Here is a 23974-nt window from a genome sequence, read left to right on the forward strand (position 1 = left end):
AAGAAAGAAAAGACTTTTCTGAATACAAACTGTTGTAGATTAAATTATTAAATTGGGTAAATACTTCACAAATCAACATTTTAAAAATCAAAAAGGGAGTTCCCTGGTGGGCTAGTGGTTAAGGATCCCGCCTTGTCACTGCTGTGGCTCAGGTGCCTGCTGTGGTTCAGGTTTGATCCCTGGCCTGGGAACTTCTGCATGCTGTGGGCACAGCCAAACTAAATAAATGAATTTTTAAAATAAAAACCAAAATAATATACATGAACATAATTGCAAATTAAACTGATGGCATTAACAGAGAGGTTATTCCAGCTGACAGTTTGTATAGCACTGCAAGGTGAACAGAAACCGGAAGGTTTTTCGGTAATTACACTGTAAGTAATGACATTGACACTGGTAGCCCGACACGGTCTAATGACTTTAATGATAGACGGCAGGTGACAGGGCAAGGAAATAACTCATTGCCTTAATGTCAGTCTTTGGAACCCAGGTTTTTAGTGCAGAGCAGATACGAACATTCAAGGAGAAGCCCTGCTCGTCTAAACTTGAGCTCCAATGATGAGCATGAGCTCACAGAGCCCAGAACACGTGTCACCAGCAAGGACGGTACCGAGGACATTCAGGGTCACGGGAAAGGGGCTCAGGAGGGAAGAGGCCCCGCTGGGCAAAGGCGGGACAACGGAGCCCAAGAGGAATAGGAGCAGAGCCCTTGCGGGGCCAGAAGGAGGAGGTGGAGGCAGGTGGCATGTGCGGGCGATGGCGGGAGCGGTCCACGTGGCTGGGTAGAACCGGACCGGGGCTGATGCAAAGTCCGACACCAGCACCTACTGACAAAACAACGGAATCAGTGAGTCAAAGGGAAGCGGAGCCGAAGCTCCGGGCAGAAGCAGCCCTGAAACGCGCACGGACAGCCCGCCCCCAGAGACGGGTGTGGCTGCGCAGTGACGGAGGACAGAGTGCAAAGGAGGGGACAGCCCGACAGGCACCTCAGCCAGGCGAGCGGGCCGCACGGGACGGCACTTTCTCCCGACACCCTCCTCGTCTCATCAGCACAGAAAAACCCCAAAGGGCAGATGATCCACAAGACCCCTGACGGGCGCGAGGGGGAGGCAAGTCTGCGCCGTCTCAGCGCACGGAGCCAGACGTCACGCGGGGTCCTGGAGGGGCTCCTGGGACAGAGAAGGGGCAGTGGGGAACAGAGAAATCTGGAAAGACGGCGCTTTAGTTGGAGTGCGCGAGAGTCGGTTCATTCCCGGGACCAGGTACGCACTCAACATAACCGCGCATCAGAGCGCAGATGGGGTGGGGCCTACAGGGCCCCCCAGTGATTTCACCCTTCTCCTGTCACTCTAAAACGGTCCTGAAATTACAGATTGGGTTTTTTTTTTTATTTTTTGTCTTTTTAGGCCACACCCACGGCGTGTGGAAGTTCCCAGGCTAGGCGTCGAATCGGAGCTGCATCTGCGACCTGCACCACTGCTCACGGCAACACCAGATCCTACCTAACCCACTGAGTGAGGCCAGGGATCGAACCCACATCCTCATGGATACTAGTCAGGTCCATTACCTCCAAGCCACCATGGGAACTCCAAAGATTTGTTTTAAAAACAAAGCATAGTTGTCACAGTGGATGCAAATGTATTAAATATGCTTTTAGGAGTTCCCTGGTGGCTCCTCGATTAAGGATCACTGCCGGGGCTCTGGTTGCTGCTGTGGTGTGGGTTTGGTCCCAGGCCTGGGAACTTCTGCATGCCATGGACAAGACCAAAAAAATGTACATACGTGTTTTTTAAACATCCCTGAATTCGTAACGACACTTTAAAGGATGGGCCACTTTTGAAGGACTGAGTTCGTTAATCTGAAAACTGGTGAATGGAAAGAGTGAAGCAGGCATCTTGCCCTTTCTGTCCTGCGCCTCAGGGCAGCTGAACAACTGAGAAGGGAAAGCTTCTCTTTAAAACTTCTTCCAGGTAACAAGCAGAGAAGGAAAAGCAGAAGCAAGAGACTGCCCTGTGACAGCCTGAGCAGCACCCAGTCCAGGCAGTGACCAGCTAATGGGGAGGGGACCAGGCCGACAGTCCTGCACCAGCCCCCCCCATAAATCTTGGCATCCCCGAAAGCCACGAGCAGCACGAGCAGACGTTCAAGGGCTCTGACGTGGGGGCTCACAGCAGCCCCCCCAACTCCTGGTGACGTCCAACTACCACAAACCAAACCTGAACCGAGTTCCTGCCTCCTGCCGGCAGAAGGTGACAAAACAGAGCACAGAGACCACAGGGCACAAAACCGAGGTCGTGACGGCCACCCTTCCTCGGCAGATGGTCGAGAGGGGCTCAGAGAGGAGCGGGAACCCGGAGCGCGAAAAAGACGAAGGAGCCGTGCTGGCAGGTGCAGCGCGTGGCCTGGGTTCTGCTCCACTCGGACGGACTGGCTGTGCAGCTGGGATGGTGAGGAGACAGGAGCCCCTCAGCCGTGATGGACTGTTCGGGCACAGGAGGAATCCAGGTGAGATCGTACTAGTGTGGCTGTGTTTTTAACATGTGGCGTTGTCTTTTAATGAGCTGGCTGGACTGCTTTCAGCCCAGAGAGGAGGCTGGGACCCTGGGGGCCGGGGTGATGGAGGTGTTGGACTGGCCCCAGCTGCTCCTGCTGGCCCTGGCTGATGAGGTTACAGGGGTCCAGAAGAACCGGCTCTTTGCTTTTCTTTTTCACAGAACAATTTTCTGCCATAAAAAATTAGGAGTTCCCATTATGGCTCAGTGCTAACGAATCCAACTAGCATCCCTGAGGACGCAGGATCGATCCCTGGCCTCACTCAGTGGCTTAAGGATCCGGCATTGCCGTGAGCTGTGGTGTGGGTCGCAGACGCGGCTCAGATGCCACGTGGCTGTGGCTGTGGTGTAGGCCAGCATCTGTAGCTCTGATTTGACCCTTAGCCCGGGAACCTCCATGTGCCGCGGGTGCGGCCCTTTAAAAAAGACATAATAAAAAATTGGGAGTTCCCTGGTGACCTAGTGGTTAGGATTTGGCACTTTTACTGCTGCAGCCCTGGTTCAGTCCCTGGTCTAGGAGCCACGATCCCACGTCAAGCTGCTGCACGCCACGGCCAAGAGAACAACAATTGCAGAATTGAGGTTCCTTTGTCCTTAATAGACTTTATTTTTGAGCAGTTTTAATTTACACAAAAATCAGAGCGGAAAGAGCAGAGTTCCCCCCCGCACTCCCTCACCCCTCCCCGTTCACCCACTTTCCTCCGTTTAACATCCTGCTCTGGTGCGGTGCCTGTTACAACCGCGGAACCACTGTCCACGCGTCATTATCAACGCAAGCCCACCGTTTGCACGGGGGTCCCCTCTTCGCCACGCACGGTCTGTGGGCTGGACCAAAGCGTGATGTCTTGGACCCGCCGTGACAGCATCTCTCAGAACAGCGCTGCTCTGGAAAGGCCCTGGCTCCGCCTGCTCATCCCCCACCCCCCGCCCCGATCTTTTTATGGTCTCCAGTTTGGCTTTCTCCAGAATGCCATGTAGTTGGCTGTCTTCTTTCACTTAGCAAGGTGCATTTAAGGCTCCTCCTGTCCTTTAGGGGCTTGATAGCCCATTTCTTTGTATCGCGGAGTAATAGTCCATCATCTGGAGGGACCACAGGTGCTTCTTCCACTCATCTACCCAAAGGCATCTTGGTTGTGTCCAAGTTGTGGCGATTATGAAGAAAAGCTGCTGTAGACACTCTCCTGCACGGTTCCGCATAGACAGAGGTCTCCAGCTTCTCTGGGTGACAGAAGCACCAAAGAGCATGAGCACTGGGTCACGTGGTAACAGGATGTTTCGTCTCGTAAGAAACCGCCAAACCTTCTACCCACTGTGTGTGCCCATCGGCAAGGAGGCGAGGCCCTGCTGTGCCCTTGACTTTGGCCACTCTAACAGGTGCGTGGTAGCTCGCTGTTTTCATTCGTATTTCCCTAAAGATGTGATAATGAGCATCTGAATGTACCTTCGCTGGTGAGGTGTCCAGATCTTTTGCCCAATTCTATTTGGGTCGTTTGTTTTCTTGTTAAGAGTTGTGTATTTTAGATGCTGGTCCTTTATCTGTGTTTTGCGAGAATTCTCTCCCATCTGTGGCTTATCCTGTCATTCTCTTGACTCTGTTTTGCAGAGCAGAATTTTTTCATTTTAATGAAGTCCTATTGGTTGATTGTTTCTTTTAAGGATAGTGCTTTAGATGCTTTTTGACCTAAGAAGTCATTGAGGTCTAAACGTGAGGTCACCTAGATTTTCTTTTACACTATCTTCTAGTTTTATAATTTTAACATTTAGGTAAGTGACCCACTTGGGGTTAATTTTGTGAAGGGTATACGGTTTGCATCTAGATTTTTTTTGCAGGCGGGTGTCCTGTTGTTCCAGCACCACTGCTGAAAAGACCATCGAAGCTGCCTTTGCTCCTTTGTCAAAGACCGGGTCCCATCTCTGTGCGGCTCTATTTCCGGGCACGCTGTTCAGCCCCGTGGATCTGTTTATCTGTTTTTCCACCAGTGCCTGATTGCTGAAGTTTTGTAGTAAGTCCTGAACTCGGGCAGCGTCGGTCATCTGACTCTGCACTTCCTCAATACTGCAGTAGCTGTTTTAGGGTCTTTGGCCTTGCCATAGAGAGTTTAGGATCCGTTTGTCAGTTTTCACCAAAGGGCTGGCTGGGATAGAAAGCAACTTTTTAGGGGTCTCCACTAAACATGAGCATCCTGCCAAGGAGCACGAGATGCTGACGAAGGAATTACTATGAAAGACAAAGCCCCAATCATACTGTGGAGGAAAAAAGGGGGGAAACAGATCATCTGTGCAGGGAGAATGAGATTATGAAAGATAGTTTTACACATGATCAGTGAAAGAAAAGAAGATGCTGCATCCGGCAGGTAAGAACAAAATGCTCTTTTTTAAAGTAGCAGAACAAGAGCTCTCGAAATTACAATTATTACAGCAGACATGAACACTCTGATAGATGGAAAGACAGACTGAGAAGCACCTCCCAGAAAGCTGGGAAGGGAGGATGATGGGAGGCCCGTGCAGGGGCCCAGCACACGCTGAATGAGGCGCCTCAACGAGAAAACCAGAGAGATGCTCGGGAAAGGACTGCAGGGGACTTCCTGGAACTGAGGGATGCGAGTTTCCCTGATGAAAAGGGATTCTCGAGTTCCCAGGAGGAGAGTGAAAGCAAGTCACGCCACAGCACATCACCGAGTCTCAGAAGACGGAGAACAGAACTCGCACGGTTCTCCCTCTGCGGGGGGAGCAGCGGTCTTTTTGAAATTTCTGTCCAGCTGTCTCATCAATTTAAGAAGGGAATATAAAAATCTACTGTTTGCAGTGTTGCCTGTTTCTCTTCAGTTCTGTCCCGTCTGGCTTCATTCTGCTGAGGCCCTGTTATCAGGCACACAGATGTCTATGGCTGTAATACCCTCCCTCTGAACGGCCTCTCGTTTCATTAGCAAATACCCCTCTTTATTTCTGCTAATACTCTTTTCCTTAAGTCCGTTTTTTCCAGCTTCATTGAGATATAATTTACACAGCATAAAATGCAACCTTTTGAGGAGTTGCCGTCATGGCTCAGCAGAAACAAATGAGGAGGCAGGTTCGATCCCTGGCCCCGCTTAGTGGGTTCAGGATCTGGCATTGCTGTGAGCTGTGGTGTAGCTCACAGTCATGGCTTGGATCCCAAGTTGCTGTGGCTGTGGTGTAGACCGGCAGCTGTAGCTGCGATTCGACCCCTGGCCTGGGAACCTCCATGTGCCGCGGGCACAGCCCGAAAAAGACACAACCGGAAGGCAGCCTTTTGAATCACACACTCCCGGGGATGCGGGTCTGTTCACGGAGCTGGGCACTCACCACCGCAGTCCGAATTTAGAAACTTCGTCACTTCAGAACGGACTCGAACACCTGCCCACAGCCATTCTCATTCCTTCAGCCTCTCTTTGGCTGCTATGAATTAAACTGTTAGGAACTTTTGTGCACAGGTTATTTGTGTGAACGTAGGTTTTCAGCTTTCTTGGGAATATGCTAGAAGTAGAGTTTCTGGATCATACTATAACTCCACGTTTAACTTTTTGAAGAATTGCCTAAGTGTATTTTGGGTTTTTTTTTAAATGATGTTTATTGATTCCACTACAGCTGGATGACAGGGGTCTGTCAGTTTTCTACAGTTCGGCAAAGTGACCCAGTCACACATACACACATACATTCTTTTTCTCACATTATCCTCCATCCTGCTCCATCCTGAGTGACTAGATAGAGTTCCCAGTGCTGTACGGCAGGATCTCATTGCTTATCCATTCCAGGGGCAATAGTTTGCATCGATTAATCCCAGATTCCCAGTCCATCCCACTCCCTCCCCCACTTGGCAACCACAGGTCTGTTCTCCAAGTCCGTGAGTTTCTTTTCTGTGGAAGGTTCACGTGCGCCGTAGATTAGATTCCAGACAGAAGTGATATCATAGGGTGTGTGTCTTTCTTAGAAAAAGACTCACTTCATTTAGTATGAGAGTCTCTAGTTCCATCCATGTTGCTGCAAATGGCATGATTTTGCTCTTTTTTATGCCTGAGTAGTATTCCATTGTGTCTGTATATACCACATCTTAATCCATTCATCTGTGGGTGGACATTTAGGTTGTTTCCATGTCTTGGCTAGTGTGAATAGTGCTGCAGTGAACATACAGGTGCATGCGTCTTTTTCAAAGAAAGTTTTGTCCAGATCTATGCCCGGGAGTGGGATTGCTGGGTCATGTGGCAGATCTATGTAGGAGATTCCTAAGGTACCTCCATACCGTTTTCCACAGTGGTTGTGCCAGTTTACACGCCCACCAACAGTGCAGGAGGGGCCCCTTTGCTGCACACCCTCTCCAACATTTGTTATTTGTGGACTCATTAACGATGGCCATTCTGACTGGTGTGAGGCGGCACCTCAGAGTTGCTCTGATTTGCATTTCTCTAATCATTAGTGAGGTGGAGCATGTTTTCATGTGTCCGCTGGCCGTCTGTGTATCTTCTGTGGAGAAAGGTCTATTCAGGTCTTTGGCCCACTTTTCAACTGGCTTGTTGGCTTCTTTGCTGTTAGTTGTATAGGGTGTTTGTCCACTTTAGAGATTAAGCCCTTGCCGGCTGCATCGTTTGAAACGCCTTTCTCCCATTCTGTCCAAAGTGTGTTTTGACGTCTACTGTGTTTGAAATTAACGCAGCCATTCTGCCTGTGAAATCTCTTTTCTATGTATTTAATCTCTGTTTTTGTATTTACCACGTACAAACAGCATATTCAGGTCTTCTAGTCTGTTTCTATAATATCTGCTTTTTAACTGGCGTTTTATCCCGTTAACATTGAATATGATTATGGATGTTCTCCAGCAGAGACGTTATGTTTAGCTCTTCTATTTTCCTCTCTTCTCCTCCCCCCCCCCTTTGTCTTTTTAGGGCCTCACCCGGGGCATGTGGAGGTTCCCAGGCTAGGGGTCCACTCGGAGCTGCAGCTGCCGGCCTGCACACAGCCATCCCTTTTCTGCTTTTAGACTACGATTTTCTGAACTCCATTCTTCTGGCTTTTAGCTGTACTTTTTACACCCTCTGTAGTGGTGGCTCGCTCTCAGGATGACAGCCCACGTCTAACTACTCGGTCCACTTAGGATCCATACTCCACACGAAACATAAAACCCTGGCACCATCTTGGTGTGTCTGCCCACCCCTGCCCTCCTTTGGGCTCTAGTTAGCTTAGGTATCACATCCACTCCCGGTGTAAACCCCACAAAAGAATGTTGTTCTAGTCTAAAACAGTCAGACATATTTTTAATAAGAATGAAAATAAGGAGTTCCCGTCATGGCTCAGTGGAAAGGAATCTGACTAGTATCCGTGAGGACGCAGGTTTGATCCCTGGCCTCGCACAGTGGGTTAAGGATCCGCTGTTGCCTTGAGCTGTGGTGTAGGTTGCAGACGCGGCTTGGATCCCATGTGGCTATGGCTGTGGCACAGGCTGGCAGCTGCAGCTCCGATTAGACCCCTAGCCTGGGAACCTCTACGTGCTGCGGGTGTGGCCCCAAAAAACAAAAACAGAAAAAAAGTCCTTGTCTGATCATCCCGACACCTTGGTCATCTATGGACTCACCGAGTTTGTACCGTGTCCTGAACACTGTGAATGTCAGGTGCAACTCTGGACTCTCCTACCTTTCTTGCGAGCATGTTGATGATAGTTTTGTTTTAGTTGAAACTGACCTTGGCTAGGCTCACACTGCAGACTGCCTAGCCCGCAGTGGCAGCAGCTCAGACTCTGGTTCCGGTGTCTGAGCTGGCCCTGTGCACACACAGTTCCGTCCTCAGAGATCTGGGGGGGGTCTACACAGGGAGCCCCTCTTCTCCGGCTCTCTCCTCCAGGGTCTGCCCCTTGCTTTGGCAGCTGCAGCCACGATGGACTCTGTCCTCAGATTTCTCAAGCCAGAAAGGCTGCCGTCTCCACCCGAGCATGAGGAACTCACGCCACGCTGTGTCCATGGCCCAGCTGTCCCCCCGCCCCGAGGTCTGGCTGCCTTTGTTCACACTCAGGAGCTTGCAGGACCTGCTCCGGGTGGTCTGGGGACGGGGGCTCTATTCTGCCCAGACCTAGCAGTTGCTCCCTGCAGAAGAGTGAGTCTTGGGAGCTTACTTTGCCTTGCCCTCTAACCTCCAGTTCTATACCCAGGCAAAATACCACTTAAGTGTGCAGATAAAGCCATTTTCAAGCAGACAATGTCTCAGAAACTCACCGCCCACACTCCTTTTCCTGGGACACTAGACAATGCCCTCTACCAACAATGAGGTTTTTGACTCAAATAAACACATACATGGGGTCTAGGATTCAGGAGACGCAACACGGGACAGAATGGGAAGGAGCCCCGAGGGTGACAGTAACGAGGACGGAGGCCGCGAGGAGAGACGTCTTCAGGAGCAGCGCCTTCGAGAAGACAAACGTAACACCCACGGTATCTGAACGTCTCGAAGAGAGATTTACGCAACAGGAAGTGCTTGGGCCCAAGCTACGTACACAGAAAATTAAGCCAATAGAAAAATACCAAAAAGCTTTCACTCCAGGGGAGACAAAAGAATCCTAGCAGACACTTCCGCTCTGAGTACACGCTGTGGCCACACCGTACACCCTGAATGCTGCTCTGGCTGCAGTTCCCCTGTCACCACCACCGGAGGACAGGCGTCGTGGAAGAGCGGCCGGACGGGGGTGAACGGAAAGAGCCCAGGGAGTGGCTCCCGGCCGAGGGGGACTCTGGGCTCCCGGAGGACAGGTGGCCTTGTCTGGAGGCAGTCTTGACCGTCGCGTTTGGGGGGAGGGGCTGCGGCTGCGTCTAGTGGGGAGAAGGCAGGGATGCTGGTACACGCCGTGCGGGGAACGCGCCAGCGGAGCACTCGTTTCTCCAAAATCACAACAGTGCCCCGGCTGCGACCGCCGAGCCAAGGCCTCCTTTTCCGCAGTGGGCGCCTTAGGTCTCCCAGTCGCCTCACCCCCATTTCCCAGACAAGGCGGCTGGCGCAGAGGGCAGGCGGCCACTCCAGATCCCCCAGCGAGTAGGTGGAGCCAGGATGCAAGCTGGGCTGTCGGCTTGGCACTTCCAGGGGCTTGAAGAACGGGGACTTTGCTGGAGCCCCGTGTTCCGTTCTGTCTTCACAGGCTCCTCCGGGCACAGGTGCCCTGCAGCCTGAGAGCCCACGGTCAGCAGCTCAGTTCCTCCAAAGAACCTTCCTCAAAACAGTCCCTGCTCGCAGTGTCTCTGACCAAGCAGGCCGCCCCCAAACCCCAGGTCACAGGAGGGCAGTGTCCAGCTACCAGGAACCCACAGACACCGAAGCTTCTGGAGATCCGGGGTTCTAGAGAGTTGGGCCCAAGGCCTGACTGGGGGTTGTGGGACAGCCGGGTGAATGGCTGGATCACAGCCAGAGGCCAGGTCCCCAGCTCCACCTCCCTGCCCTCAGCCATGGGGTGTGAGCCGGCTCTCCACCTGTCAGCCACTCAGCACGCAGCCCTGTGAGGACTCAGATCCCCTGAGCCTGCACTGCCCCAGCACAGGCCTCAGAGGCCCAGCGGCGGCTCATCTCACCTGGGCCCTGTCCTATGCCCCCCACCGCCTCCTTGTCCTCACTGACCCCTGGCTCCAGACCTGACCCCAGTCTGCCCGCCTCTCCTCCTCCCTCAGGCCCCACCACCCACGGTCCCCAGCACGGAGCCCACCCTTTCTGCTTCTGCTGCGTCCCCACCCCCACCCCCGGCCCCGAGTGACTGATCCTCCTCAACGTGCATTGGCCGCGTCACTCTCGTGGCCAAAAGCGAGCGTCTCAGCTGGCAGTCAAGGCCCAGGAAATGCCAGGCTCGTTCCCACCTTGGGACTCGGCCCGGCTGGCCCATCGGCCCAGAGCACTTTCTCAGGTGGCACTCAGCACACGTGAAGTGACACTTGTGCACTAACCCTGTGGGCTGCCCGACTGCCCTACAGGAACAGAAGCTTTCCCCCGCCCGCCGCCCCGGTGGGAACGGACCAGCTTGCTTTGTCCCTCCTGGACCCTAGTGGGCCCTCCGAGCAAGACCGCTGGTGGGATGAGTGAGTGAGTGAACGAATGGTGCCCTGAGCCCAGCTGTTGTCCTGGTGCACGTGGCTCGGAGCCTGTGCCCGGGGCGACCGCAGCCTGACCCAGCTGGGCCTTTGGCTCCTGCCCTGAGCAGCGCCGGGACGGCCTCGTCCTCCCGCCACCTTCCTTCCTTCCTGACCACACTCCAAGGAGACGGGCACGGAGGAGCGCTGCCGGGGTCACTCTGAAGACCACCCTGCTGCCCAGGACCAGGCCAGTCTCCGAGGGGCCCTCCTGGGCAGCGAGGGAGTCCAGGCGCCCAGGGCAGCGTGGGCCGGCTGACTGGGCAGCTGCTCATCCAGGCCTGGGGGGGTCTCGGGCTTCGCCTGGGTCTGGCCACCCCGTGCTGCTGTGAAGGCCGTCCAGCCCCGTTGGCGCGTCCATCTGCAGCTTGGCCACACTGCGAAGGTTTTCAAGGAGCCCACAGCAGGAGGAAGAGGCACAGTAACACGGGGCGGGGGGTCCTGGGCTCTGGGGGGTGCTATGAGCGTTTCATCATCGGGGCGCGCTCGACTGGTCACAAACGTCCTCGCCCTGTCGCCCCCCCGTGCCCGGCGCTCCCGCCAGAGCTGTGGGAACAGCGGGTGCCAGGGCCCACCTGGGGGTGTGAGCCAAGGGAGGTGCAGCCGGGGGAAGCCCCCCGCCCCAGCTTTGAGCCGGGTCTGCCTCCCTTGCTGCCTGCCAGGCGTCGCCTTGTGCCCCGGACGTGCGCCACAAGGGGGACGGACGGAGACCAAGGCTCTGATGGGCACTGAGAGCTGTGTGGACACTGCCATGGCCACTACGCAGTGGCGGCGGCTGTCCCGTCGTTCTAGCACCTTGTCAGCCGAGCTCTGCCTCTCCCGGCGGAGGAGGAGGCGGCGGCGGCGGCGGAGGAGAGGCCCAGAGGAAACGGGCCGTGTCCGCGTGACGCGCGTCCCACGCCCAAGAAGCTTTGAGGCGTCATGCTCGCTCTCAACCACGAAAGTGCCCAGCACGCTGCCACCGGGCGCAGAGCTGGGGGCCAGGACACTGCTCCTGGGTCTGCCTGGGGGGCACCTCTGGCGCTCAGGTCACACAGGGACGCTGGCTCCTGGAAAGCTGCCGGCCCAGGCCCAGCCCCCGGCTCCGGGCCCTCCTGGCCCTCGGCCCTCGCCGGTTCCCCTGCAGCCGGCGCTCGCTCACACCCCCCCTCCCCTGCAGGTCAACAGTGAGAACGTGGTCAAGGTCGGCCACCGGCAGGTGGTGAACATGATCCGCCAGGGCGGGAATCACCTGGTCCTCAAGGTGGTGACGGTCACCAGGAGCCTCGACCCGGACGACACAGCCAGGAAGAAAGGTGCCCGGGGCCCTTCCCAAGGGGGCGGGCCCTCCGCTCAGCCGCCTGGGTCCCCATCTCCTTCCACCCCCACTGGGAAACCAACCAGAACCGGAGGGGAGGGGAGGGGACCCGGCTGACCCGCACGGCAGTGGCGGCCCCAGGCCGGGGCTGTGCTCAGCTGGGCCTGGTCTGCAGAAGGGAGAGGCGCACCCTCCTTCCCAAGGGAGGCTGCAGCTGGGGGCCGGGGGCCCGTGTGAGGACCTGCAGCATTTCAGCATCTCCCCCAGGACGCGTGCGCACACCCCTCCCACCCACCCGGCCAGGAGCCTTCGGCCTGGGCTTGGGGGAGAGCAGGCAGCACAGCCTGGGAGGGCTGCCTGGAGGAGGGGGCCCAGAGCTGCAGAGGGGAGGGAGGGTGTGAGGGGAGAGGGAGAAACCCACCCCAGCCCTGCGAGGCAGCACGGCCTGCAGCCCCTGAGCCGGGGGGAGGGCCAGGGGGCCACGGAGGAGAGCCCCACTCCGCTGAGGCTGCTGGAATCCTCAGCCCTGTTAGTCCCTAGCAGGTGCAGAGGGCAGGGACCAGGCTCTCCCCTGCAGGCTCGTGCTGAGATGCCACTGTGTCCCCACAGACGAGAGGCCCCCGAGGACCAGGTGTGCTTGGGGCTTGAGTGCAGAGGGACAGGGGTCTTTGTGAGAGAACTGGTCCCTCCTGAGCGCCCTGCCTGGTCCTGGCCCATCTCAGCCCTTGTGGAGCCTACAGACACATCCCCCTCATGACTCCAGAGGGGGACCCCTGCCGGCGTCCCCACCCTGGGCTCAGGTCCCCCCCCCCCGGAAGGTGGGGTGGGCGGCCCTGGGGCCAAGGTCTTACCCCGCCTCTCCTGTCTGCCCCCTCAGCTCCCCCCCCTCCGAAGCGGGCTCCAACCACAGCCCTCACCCTGCGCTCCAAGTCCATGACCTCAGAGCTGGAGGAGCTCGGTAAGAGCCGCGCCTGCCCTGCCCTGCTCGTCGCCAGCACCCAGCACGCCCGGCCTCGGCGAAGCCCCCGCCCGCGCATGGCCCTCTGCTTGCTGGCTTGCGCCTCTCCTAGCCCCTGACCTGGGAGCGGGTCAGGAAGCGCCCCTGTATGCGAGACTCCCGTGCTGGCCCACTGGGGTCCTGCTGGCTGCGGGGGTGGCTACCAGTTTTGCCCAAACTCTTTTTGGTTCGTCTAACATCGTTTTGTTTTGAATTTTTGGGCCTCTCACTAGTGGATAAAGGTAAGCCACCCCACTGTGGCCCCTGATGACTAGGGTGCCCCCCGAAATCCATCCTGCTGTATGGGGCTCAGCCCAGAAAGCCCCAGCCTGGGGTCTGGCACAGATAGCAGTGGAATTGGTGGGTCTGAGGAGCTGCTGGCCAGGTTGAGGGAGCTCCTGGTGCCTTCTCGAAAGGTCTACAAGGAACAGAGCGCGTGGCCCCTGGAGCCTGTCACGTGGCTGGGGAAGGACATGCAGAGCGACCTGGGCCCCGGGTCTAGTGGCCGCAGGGCTGTTGAAGAGGGAAGACTCTGGAGCTGGTGGCGTGAGCCTCCCAGGTGCTAGCTGAGTGGCACACTGGGGAGTCACGGCGACGAGGCTGCTCTGAGCACACAGCAGGGCCAGCGGCTCTGAGGCTCCGCCTAGAGGGCGCGGTGGGCAGGGAAGGGTGAGCGCCTGGGGGACCTGTCCAGGGAGGTGAGGGCACAAAGCAAACTCTGAGCCCCCGCCCCCGCCGGGCCCAGCCAGTCCAGGGAGCGGGAGCGTCCTCGCTGGCGCCCCCCATCTGGTCCAAGTGTCAGGGCGAGACCCTTGGCCCTCCCCCCTCCCCTCCAAAAAGCAGTGTGGAGGGGCCCTTCCTCGTGCAGCTCCTCTGGGAGGGTCCCATCCACTCCGTCCTCGCCGAGCGCCCAGCCTGTCCCTGCACCAAAGGGCTAGACGCTGCAGCTCAGCCCCAAGGTCCAGGCCTCCTAGAGAAGAGTGTCCTGGCTGCCCACGCCCACCCAGAACCCGTAGTTCCCCCAAAGCCCCTTTCCTCTGGCCCCTCCTGACCACACCTGGTCTGGTCAGGAAAATCCCATTCAACCAGGGGCCTGGCCCGGCGCGCGACAGGGGGGATGACACTAGAAATGACGGCACACGCTCCTCCAAAACCAGAAGGCACGTGCCAGGCGGGCTCCAAGAGGCCTTCCCCCAGGAGGACCCGCGGGCAGCTCCCCTTTAACCTTCCCACGAGCTGCCTCGGCTCACACAGTCCGCGCTGGCTGGTGCGGGGAGGGTGGGGACCAGGCAGGAGGAACAACCCTCCCCCGCCCCCGCCACTGTGGGAAGCGACTTTGCTGGAGGGCGAGTCAAAAGGGAAGCCCACCCGCCGCCACGTTCCCCAAGCGCATCGCCCGCGCTGCTGACGCCAGGCGCCCAGGAGCCGAGGGTCTGGTGATGGGGCTGCGGGACGGGGCAGCGCCCCTGCGAGGCAGCCCAGCCGCCGCGGCCACTCACGCTCCCTTTCTGTTCGCAAGCCTCCGTCCGGAAGAAGAAGGGTAAGGGCGCCCACTGTCTGTCTCGGCCCCGCCCACACGCCCCGTGTGGCTCTCGGCGTGCGTGCGTGTGACTGTGCCGTGACCCTGTACTGTCCTCTCTTTGCTTGAGGTCCTGCGGGGGAGCCCAGCCCCAGGACGAGTCCCGTTCAGTCTGTTACGTGCACCCCGCTTTTCCCGTCTGTGGTCCCCCTGACGTGTTCTGCGTGTCCCCAAGTCCTGTCCACGTCACTGTGACTGTGAAGCCAGTGGGACCCGCGGCCTGTCACAGCTGCGCCTGCCTGGGCCAGGGATGGGAGGCAGCTGCCTGGATCCCTGACTGCTGGCCCCTTGGCAGTGGACAGGGGCAGCCTCCCTTTAACTCCCAGGAAAGCCGCTCCCCTCCCCAGGGCTGGCGCGGGGACAGGGACCCAGCCTCTGTGCTGTGAACGGCTGAGACACAAGCCCACGGGTGCCGGGCGCACCCGGCAGCAGCACCCAGCTGCTAGAGCAGAGCACGCCTGTGGCTGAAAGCAGCACAGCCAGTGCAGGGCAGGAGGGCCTCTCACAGGCTGGGCACCGCTGCTGAGGCACGACACAGGGAGGAAAAGCCAGGCGGGGGCAGGGTCTGGGAGTCCAGCAGGGCAGGGTCTGGGGGCAAGGTGGCGGGTCCTGCAGCACCCACCGTCTCCCCAGAGGCAGGCCAACCCCCACAGCCCTTCTCTGGAGCGGTCCTGGCCTCCAGCGCACCTCCGCGCAGGGGCTGCCTGGGAAATCCACAGCGTGGGCCACATGGAGGATGCCCAGGCGTCACGTGACTCCCTGAGCTGCCCCGAACAACCCCGGCTGGCAGGAACGGCCCCTCTGTCCGCCACTCCTTCCCGAGCAGCACGCGCCATGGGGGCTCCCCGAGCCCCACAGCTGTGACAGGGCCAGCCGAGAACATGCTATCAGGGAGCCGCTCGAGCCCCGGGCTGGTCGAGCCTCAGGGGTGCACACGGCCAGCCCCCACCCGGCCCCTGGGCTCCACCCCCCCCCAGGGGCCCCGGAAACCAGCGACCGCGACGAGAGGACCAAAGTTGTGCCCGGCGCGGCCGGCCTGGGCCAGGGCAGGCTCGGGAGGTGTCCGGAGAGGGGCCGCTCCTCCGGACGGCGGCGAAGGAAGCCACGTGAGCGTCCTCGCCCCCATCAGTCCCACTCTAGCCCCAACGCCGGGCTCACAGGCGCCAGGGCAGCTCCAGGTGGAAGCTGCACCCACAGCCGTCGGAGCCCACAGGCCAGGAGCGGCCTGCTGGGTCAGAGCGGCAGCCCCGGCCCCGCGCCGCCTCCTGGGATGATGAACAGGATGCACTCGGGCTGCGCCGCGGCCTCCCCGCCAGCAGCTCAGACGTCTGGTGCCTCGCCTTCCTCCTGGAAGCCGGTGTCTCCGAGGAAAGCCCACCCCGTGCCCGCTCACCCCGGGACAGGCCATGGGCGGCCCTGCCCCTCCAGAGAGGCCAGCAAGACAACTCGTGCCAGGTCACGAGGAGTGACGGGAGCCCCGGAGCAAGCCCACCGGCCCGAAGGCCGAAGGCTCGAGTCTCCCCGGGCCTTGCCAGGACGCGCTCCGCAGGGTCTGAGGAGGCGGGGGGCCTGGATGCAGCCTGGCAAGTGGCCGAAGGCAAGAGGCGCAGGCCTGAGAGCCAGGGTCTCCACGGTGGGAGACGGGGGGCAGGAAACGCGGCCGCAGGCTCCCCTCAGCCAGGGTGCTGAGCCCTCCTGGGCGTGCTTTCCCCCACGCCTCCTACAAAGCCCGTGGGGTCTGCTGGACGGGCGTGGGCAGGCGGGTGACCCTGCTGCCAAGGGGGAGCAGGGAGAGCTCACAGGTGGGGACTCTGGAGACGGGCAGGACACCAGCCCTGCCCTGGTTCCGAAGGACGTGGCTGCGTGTGCTCTGCCCATGCCCGAGTCCACCCCCACCGCCCACCCAGGGCGTGTACAGCCTGTGGGCCGTGGGCACCCCGTCTGTCTTCTAAACAGACCGGACACTGGCTTAGAAAATGAAAACACAGCCTCGCTGCCGGAGTGTCTTCATCGGCTCATTACGAGACTGTCCCTTAGGATCTGACAGCGTGCAGACCTGTCTGCAGGACTGCTCTCAGTCACAGAGGACTTCGTTTTAAGACTGCAGGGGGCTGGATTCACTAATCCCCTTCATTGAGTCCCTGAGCAGAGCCCCGACTCCAGGCTTTCATAAATTAAGCATAACAATCCCTATGAACCTAGAACAAGAAACAGGAACCCACAGTCTCACAGCTTTGCTTAAAAGCCTTCAAGCTCTGGTAAACAAACCCTCCAGCACAGGGGGCTGAGCAGAGTCTAGAGTCAAGAGCCAGCCTCCCTTTGAGACAAGGGCCAGGAGGGGACCCGGCCCCACAGGGAAGCAAGGCAGAGGTCCCCCTGCACCTGACCTGCACGAACCAGCTCTCACTGAAACCAGAACAGCCCCCAGCACGACCCCACAAGCCAAGGAGCTCTCCGTGTTCTGGCTCAAAGAAGGCTCCAGTGGCCCAGAGACCAGAGGGCGGAGAAGTGCAGCAAAGAGCAGGATATGCGCGTTCAAGGTCACGACGGCTCCAGCGGATGCACCGGGACACGGTGTGACTGCAGTGGGCCTGGGGCCCCGGCTTTCCAGTTGGCTGGACCAGGCAGACCATCCCGACAGCGACCTTAGGTTTCCACTGTCAGCCAGGGCTTGGCACCCCGGGCCCAAAGGTGGGCGCAGGAGCCAGGTGGCCCCAAATGGAGCCCAAGGTGCCACCGGGTCCCGGAGTTGCACCTGCATGAACGCCCTTAAGCATCTCAGACCCTCGGCTATTCTGTCTGCAGAATGGGAACTACTGTCCCCTCTGACCAGGGCTGAAGTGCTCGACTTTCCTCCAGGTTGGCCACTGCCGTCATGTACGATGGAGCCGCTGCCTCACCTGCATGCACCCACCATCGAGGTGTGCTTCGGGGGTGCCTGCCGCCTGCCTGGGCCCCAGGACCACCGTCCTCTGCCTGCTCACTCCAGGCCTGCGAAGATTCCAGGTTGTACTCCAGGACGCTGAGCAGCAGAACCACGGCGCACTGGGGGAGGGGGGGACCGGCCCCAGGAGCTCCGTCGGGGGTTAGTACCAAAGAAACGGACTTGCAGGGCCCGGCCAGAAACAAGAGCCTCGTGAAGGCCCAGAGGCCGAACTCTCCAACCTGGGAGCGCCGCCCTGCGCTGGCGCCCCCGCCCCCTGCTGTGCCCCAACTGGCCCCCACACAGCGGAGGGAGCGCCCCATTGCGGTGTCCCAGAGGACGCCTCCCCGGGCTCGAGGCCCGTGTTCCTGGAGGCCCCAGGCTGGAGCCCAGCTGAGCTGCAGCGAAGGCGCGGCCTGTGAAGACTGCCCACCCTGTGGCCAAGGTCCCAATGCCGGAGCCAGACCCGGCGCCCTGCCATCCTTGGAGACACAGCGGCACCTCGACTGAAGCAAAGCCAACAGCCTCTGTGCAGGGCCAAGGGGTCCACGGGTCACCGTGGGCTCGGCATGGAGGCCAACGTGGGACCCGGAGTCCTACAGCCGATGGGGTGCGGGTGGGGAAGGCCAGCACAGAAACCAGTTACACCCCAACCTGAATGGGACCCTGGCCCAGACCTCTCGGAGGTGGCACACGGATGGGGTAGGGGTGGGAGGAAGAGGGACACAGGTGGCAGAAGCGGGCCCGGGGGGCAGGGTGACAAGTGGCACCTACAATGCGGGTGAGGAGGAAGGCGGGGCTGAGTGACCGAAGCAGGGGTGTCCCTGTGCCCGCACCAAAGAGGTGGGTGTTTCCAACCAGCTCCCCCTGGGGCAGATGCTGACCTGTCCCCTGCCCCGTGTCCACGGGGGGAGGCCAAAAGCCGAGGGCAGGGAGAAGGGTCTCCCCCTACTTCCTGCACCTGAGCCCCACAGCCTTCCCCTGGCAGGTGAGCTAGAACCACCCACCGTGGGTCCCGGGTGGGCAGGCGTTTCCCGGAGAGGGCCGGGCAGTGTATGTCGCAGGCTCTGTGGGCCTTGGGCGCTCCTTTCTCTCAACACCCCTTCTAGGCGCAGATGCCTTAGGTCGAGGACCACTCGGGAACAGGTGCAGGCAGGAACTGGCCCTCTGGCCGTGGTTCACTGACACTGGCCCAGGACACCACTGGGGGCTGACCAGGAAGGGGCCCCTTGGAGCCAGAGCCCTGTCTGTGGCTCCTGTGCAGCGGGGCAGCCGTGGTGGGTGCCTGCCCGGCCCCCTCCCGCAGTTCCTCTGGTCTGGGCCGCTCAGAGGGTGTTGTGGCTCTGGGGACACATCTCCAGGGACTGAGCTCCACCTGGGAAGCTACCGTCACCAGGGCTGCCACGGTGCCCAGAGCCCCTATCCTTACACTCACACTGGCCTCACAGTTTGTGGTTCGGTGAGACCCCAGAGGCCCCAGCCTTTGGGACACATGAGCTACGCCAGAGTCACGAGGCCCCGAATGGTTGGAGTCGGCTGGGAGAAGCCCTCAAGCTCGTGGACAGAACCTTCTGCGGGGCCAGGAGAGTGCAGTGCCCGCCTCCCGCTCCCCCGTGGCACCTCACCCCCACCCAGGACTCGCCCTGCCTCAGCGAACCAGGGCCCTGCGCCATGCCAGGCCTGACCAGACCCCAGGGCCCGCACTCGGCCTGCACAGGAGGCTGGAGGTTGGCAGGGCCCAGATGTGCCCAGGTTTAGAGTTTCCCCAAAAAGTAATGTTTTAAACTTCAGTCTTTAAGTAACCCTTTAATCTGTAAGAAGCACTACTAGCTGCCCCTCCCTTGCTCACAGGAACTGAGAGGCCCAGCTGTCGGGGAGGGGCGCCCCCAAGAGGGCGCGGGCGTCCCACTGGCTTCTGCCCCGGGCGGGGGCCTCAGACCCTGACACCTGCCCCTGGCTGTGAGGGGGCCTCACCCCTGAGCTCCTAGAAGGGAAGACTCCAAACACTGACTTGGTTCCAACGACCAAGAAGGAACCACGCCAGGATGAACAAAGGAGCCCCTGGCCCGGGGCTGAGGCTGCAGCGAGGGGCTCCTTCCCTCCCTGCCGGGAGCAGCCCTGGGGCGCGGCTTGGGGAACAGGGTCCTGCAGGGCAGAGGTGTGTGGCCAAGAAGCACGCATGCCCCACCCCACAGTGACGAACCGCCCACGCAGTGACAGCTCTGAGAAGAGGCAAAGCGCACTTTCCTAACGAGGTCCCTCGCCCCCGACCGCGTGTGGGGGCTTCACTCGCTGACGCGCGTCCTGACGGCCACGTGTTCCCGTTGCAGACAAACCCGACGAGATCGTCCCCGCCCCCAAGCCGTCCCGAGCTGCCGAGGCCGTGGTGGCGGAGACCAGGGTGGCCACCATCAAGCAGCGGCCCACCAGCCGGTGCTTCCCGTCCGTCTCCGACATGAACGTGAGTGGCCGGGGGAGCAGGGGGGTCAGGGCGGGTGGCAGCGGTCGCGGCCACATGCCCCAGCTGCCCAGACCAGGGGCCCCAGGGCAGTGCAGACCCGCGGCGGGGGACAGGCCAGGCTGGGGGACAGGCCTGCCCGTCCCTCGCCCGGGGTCTTCCCGTAGCGTGGAGCAGGCCGCCCCCGGGAGTGGAAGGGGCCTCCGCACACCCCCTGGGACCCCGCGGGAGGAGGACACGCCTCTCCGAGGGCTCAGGCCACCGCTACTCCCAGGGGCCGCACCCAGAGCCCAGCTCAGAGCCACTGCCGGTGCCACTCCTGCCCCCACCCCAGGCAGGCAGCAGAGACCACAGGCCACTGAGGGCCGGCAGAGCCACCCGGTCCCCCGGGCAGGCTGCTTCTCAGCGGTTCCAGGCACAGAGCCTGGGCAGGCCAAGCTCACAGGAGCCGTGCAACAAGACGCCCTCAAGCTCACACCTGCGTTCCCCTTGGCGCTGCGTCCACCTCCAGTGCCCCGGGGGCGGGGGGGGGCAATCTCAGTTTGACAGTGAAGAAAGCAACATGCTGGGGGGGGGGCACTGCCCAGGGCGAAGGAGGTGTGCGCCAGGCTCCTCCTGGAGCAGAAGGCAGGGGAGGACCAGGGCAGCCCGCCTGCCACAGGGTCCACGCGCTCCAGACAGCACCGCGCTCAGCTCGCACCCCTCCGGGAGCCACTGCTGTCGGCTGACTTTGCGGAGGGGGACGTGGTCGGAGCCCACTGCTGGGTGGCCTTTCCTACAGGACATCTGTCCAGGCCCCTCTCTCAGCTGGTCCATGTCAGGCAGACCAGGGCTTCACCGAGCAGGGCTGGCCAGTGTTTGGAGGGTGGAGGGGCCCTTCGGGGGTCCTGGCTGCTGGTGCGTCCTGCCGGAAGACGTAGCCGCTCCCAGAAGCAGCCGGGGAAGCAGGGCCGGGGCCGGGGGGCCGGGGCCGGCGGGCTCAGCCGGCCCTCTGGTCCGCAGTCTGTGTTCGAGCGCCAGGGGATCGCCGTGATGACGCCCACTGTTCCCGGGAGCCCGAAAGGCCCGTTTCTGGGCCTCCCTCGAGGTACGATGCGAAGGCAAAAATCAATAGGTAAGCAGCGTGGCCGCACCCGCCAAGGTGCCCCTTGGCTCTCAGCACCCTTGGCAGCGCCCCTAGCGACCCCCAGCCCACTCCTGGAGGGCGGGCACCTGGTCTCTCCCCCAGGGAGCACTCTGACCCTCCGAGCGGCCGGCACTTCTCCACCCTCTGGGTACCAACCCCAACCCTGAGAGCCACGTCGGGGGGGGGGGGAGGTGGTGGCCCGGGTCCAGGAAGCCCCCGCCCCTGCGCCGTCAGAGTGGGCCCTGGCGCGTGGGTCTCCTCCCCGCGCACCCCTCGTCCCCGCGGCCACCACTGCCATGCCTCGTGGAGCAGCTCAAGGGACACGCTTCTAAGGGCGGCTGGGTCGGGGTCTCGCGTCCTGAGGCTGTGACATGCTGTGTGCCCCCTGGTCCCCGTCACGGCGACTCCTACTGCCTGTTCCAGGCCAGGGAAAGGGGACCCCTTCAGACAGTCCCCTGGTGAGGTGACCCAGCATGGGCCTTACCGTGTAAATCCTCAGAGACACTGAGGCCACTGCCGGACACGGGGGGACGTTGGCAGCCACCCAGACGGCCCCTGGGGACCCAGCTCTGTGTCCAGCACCGTGGTCTGAGGCCTGGCGTCTGTATCACTAGTCCGAGGGGACTGCAGCCGGCAGGAGCTAAACAGTGAGGGGAGGTGGCGCCTGCTGGCACTCAGAGCCCCTCCCGGGAGCTCAGGGCCACGCAGACCAGCCACACACCGCGTCCTGCCCCCGGCTCTGTGACTGGTCAATAACAATTGATTTCCTCCTGTCAGACAGCAGAATCTTTCTATCAGGTTAGTGGACCTTACAGTTTGCAATCTGTCCTGTGAATGCACCCCAGTCTGCTCTATAAGGCGTATTCTTAATCATTACTCCTTGGGCACGTAACTGTCAGGCCCCAGCGCACGCAGTCGCGCGACGAGGAGGACCTTTTAGCAGCCCTCTTGGCGACGCCGAAGCGTCCCCACAGGAGTATGTGGAATTTGGAATACCCTTATCGAACCCAAGTTCTCACTGGGATCCTTACTGTCGTCTGTCCTGGGAGCTGCTTCTCCCTTGAAGCAGTTCCTTCCCTCATCTCCCTGAAACACCCGCATGCCCCACGTGAGGTCCTGGCACTCGACGTCTGTCAGCGTCTGTGTCTGCGTCTGGCTTCCCGCCCCGAGTGCGTGCTGTTGAGGTGTATACCCTGGGCGGTCAGAAGAGTCGGAAAGCCCACCCAGGCGACACACGGGCACCCTGCCTCACGCAGCACCACGGCTTCCCTGGGTCAGGTCGCCCAACACGGACCTGGGCCCCGTTGGGACTGTGGTGACCCACCAGGCCTCTCAGCCCGGGGCGTCTCAGGCGGGACCCAGAGGGGCTGGCTGGGGCCGCAGCCACGCCTCTGCCCAGGCGCTGCTCCTGGCTTCGGCGGGGGTCTCGGGTGAGAGGGCCGGACCCTCCCGTCGCGGGCCTTCCCTGCCGCTGGGTGTCCTCCTGAGGCACGAGGGAGCCCAGAGAAGTCGGGCAACAAGACAGGTTCCTACCATGTACCCCAGGGTCCCTGCTGCCACGTGGGCGAGGCCATCCCGGGTCCCTGTGCTCCAGGGTGCCAGGCCTCCCCTCACACCTGCAGGACGTTGGCGCTTGTGCCCCTCCACGGCGGCACCGTCCGCGTCCCATTGGCCGGCGAAGCCACCCCCTGCGTGCACGTTGCCCTCTTCCAGAGGGCAGCGTGACAGCCTTCGTCCGGGGTCCCAAATCTCCCCCCCGGGGGCCCCTGGCCAAGCCTGATGCAGGGGTGCCTCTGGGTCCAGCCCGCCCCCGCCCTGCATGCACCCGCAGCCCCGAGGAGTCAGGTGCCCTCTGGCCTGGGTCGCGCCCCTCACGCCTGCCGCTCGGGGCACCGGGCGGAACGTCTCAGCAGCACGCACTCAGCACCTTCCAGCGCCTCCGCCTTGCTTCTCTTTCCCTTGATGCGGGGGAGGTCGGAATGGGCCGCGTGACCTCTTGGCATTGTGGCTTGGGCTGTGCTGTGTTCGTCAACGAGCGTGCATCGTGACTCTCCGTGCGTGTGCGGAGACACGGGGCGGCACGCCACTCCGGAGCTCGGGGGCGTGGGTCACGGCCGCGGTGTCAACCTAACCCTGTCTCTGCTCGTAGGAATAACGGAGGAAGAGCGACAGTTTCTGGCCCCCCCGATGCTGAAGTTCACCAGGAGCCTGTCCATGCCGGACACCTCGGAGGACATCCCGCCCCCTCCGCAGGCGGTGCCCCCGTCTCCGCCCCCGCCCTCCCCCACCGCCTACAACTGCCCCAAGTCCCCGACTCCGCGAGTCTACGGGACCATCAAGCCCGCGTTCAACCAGAACGCCGCCGCCAAGGTGTCCCCCGCGCCTCGCTCGGACACGGTGGCCACCATGGTGAGGGAGAAGGGGCTGTACTACCGCAGGGAGCTGGACCGCTACTCCCTGGACTCCGAGGACCTCTACAGCCGCGCCGCCGCCGCCGCCGCCCAGGGCACCTTCCGCGGCAAGAGGGGCCAGATGCCCGAAAACCCCTACTCCGAGGTGGGCAAGATCGCCAGCAAGGCCGTGTACGTGCCCGCCAAGCCCGCCAGGCGCAAGGGCATGCTGGTGAAGCAGTCCAACGTGGAGGACAGCCCCGAGAAGACGTGCGCCATCGCCATCCCCACCATCATCGTCAAGGAGCCCTCCACCAGCAGCAGCGGCAAGAGCAGCCAGGCCAGCAGCATGGAGATCGACCCCCAGGCCTCGGAGCAGCCGGGCCAGCTGCGGCCCGACGACAGCCTGACCGTCAGCAGCCCCTTCGCCGCCGCCATCGCCGGGGCCGTCCGCGACCGGGAGAAGCGGCTGGAAGCCAGGAGGAACTCGCCGGCCTTCCTGTCCACAGACCTGGGTGACGAGGACGTGGGCCTGGGGCCGCCC

General features: G+C 61.0%; 1 protein-coding gene across 1 annotated transcript in view; it reads left to right on the top strand.

The window, feature by feature from the left end:
* Positions 1–23974, top strand: part of SHANK2 (SH3 and multiple ankyrin repeat domains 2) — a 499107-nt gene that overhangs the window by 461790 nt on the left and 13343 nt on the right. The window contains 8 exon segments of the mRNA XM_021082645.1: positions 11820–11955; positions 12835–12915; positions 13188–13196; positions 14474–14494; positions 19787–19917; positions 20917–21028; positions 21818–21838; positions 23190–23972. Of these exon segments, the coding sequence (XP_020938304.1) occupies positions 11820–11955; positions 12835–12915; positions 13188–13196; positions 14474–14494; positions 19787–19917; positions 20917–21028; positions 21818–21838; positions 23190–23972 (1294 nt within the window).

Source organism: Sus scrofa, chromosome 2 (assembly GCF_000003025.6).
Source record: "Sus scrofa isolate TJ Tabasco breed Duroc chromosome 2, Sscrofa11.1, whole genome shotgun sequence".
Classification (NCBI taxonomy): Eukaryota; Metazoa; Chordata; class Mammalia; order Artiodactyla; family Suidae; genus Sus; species Sus scrofa.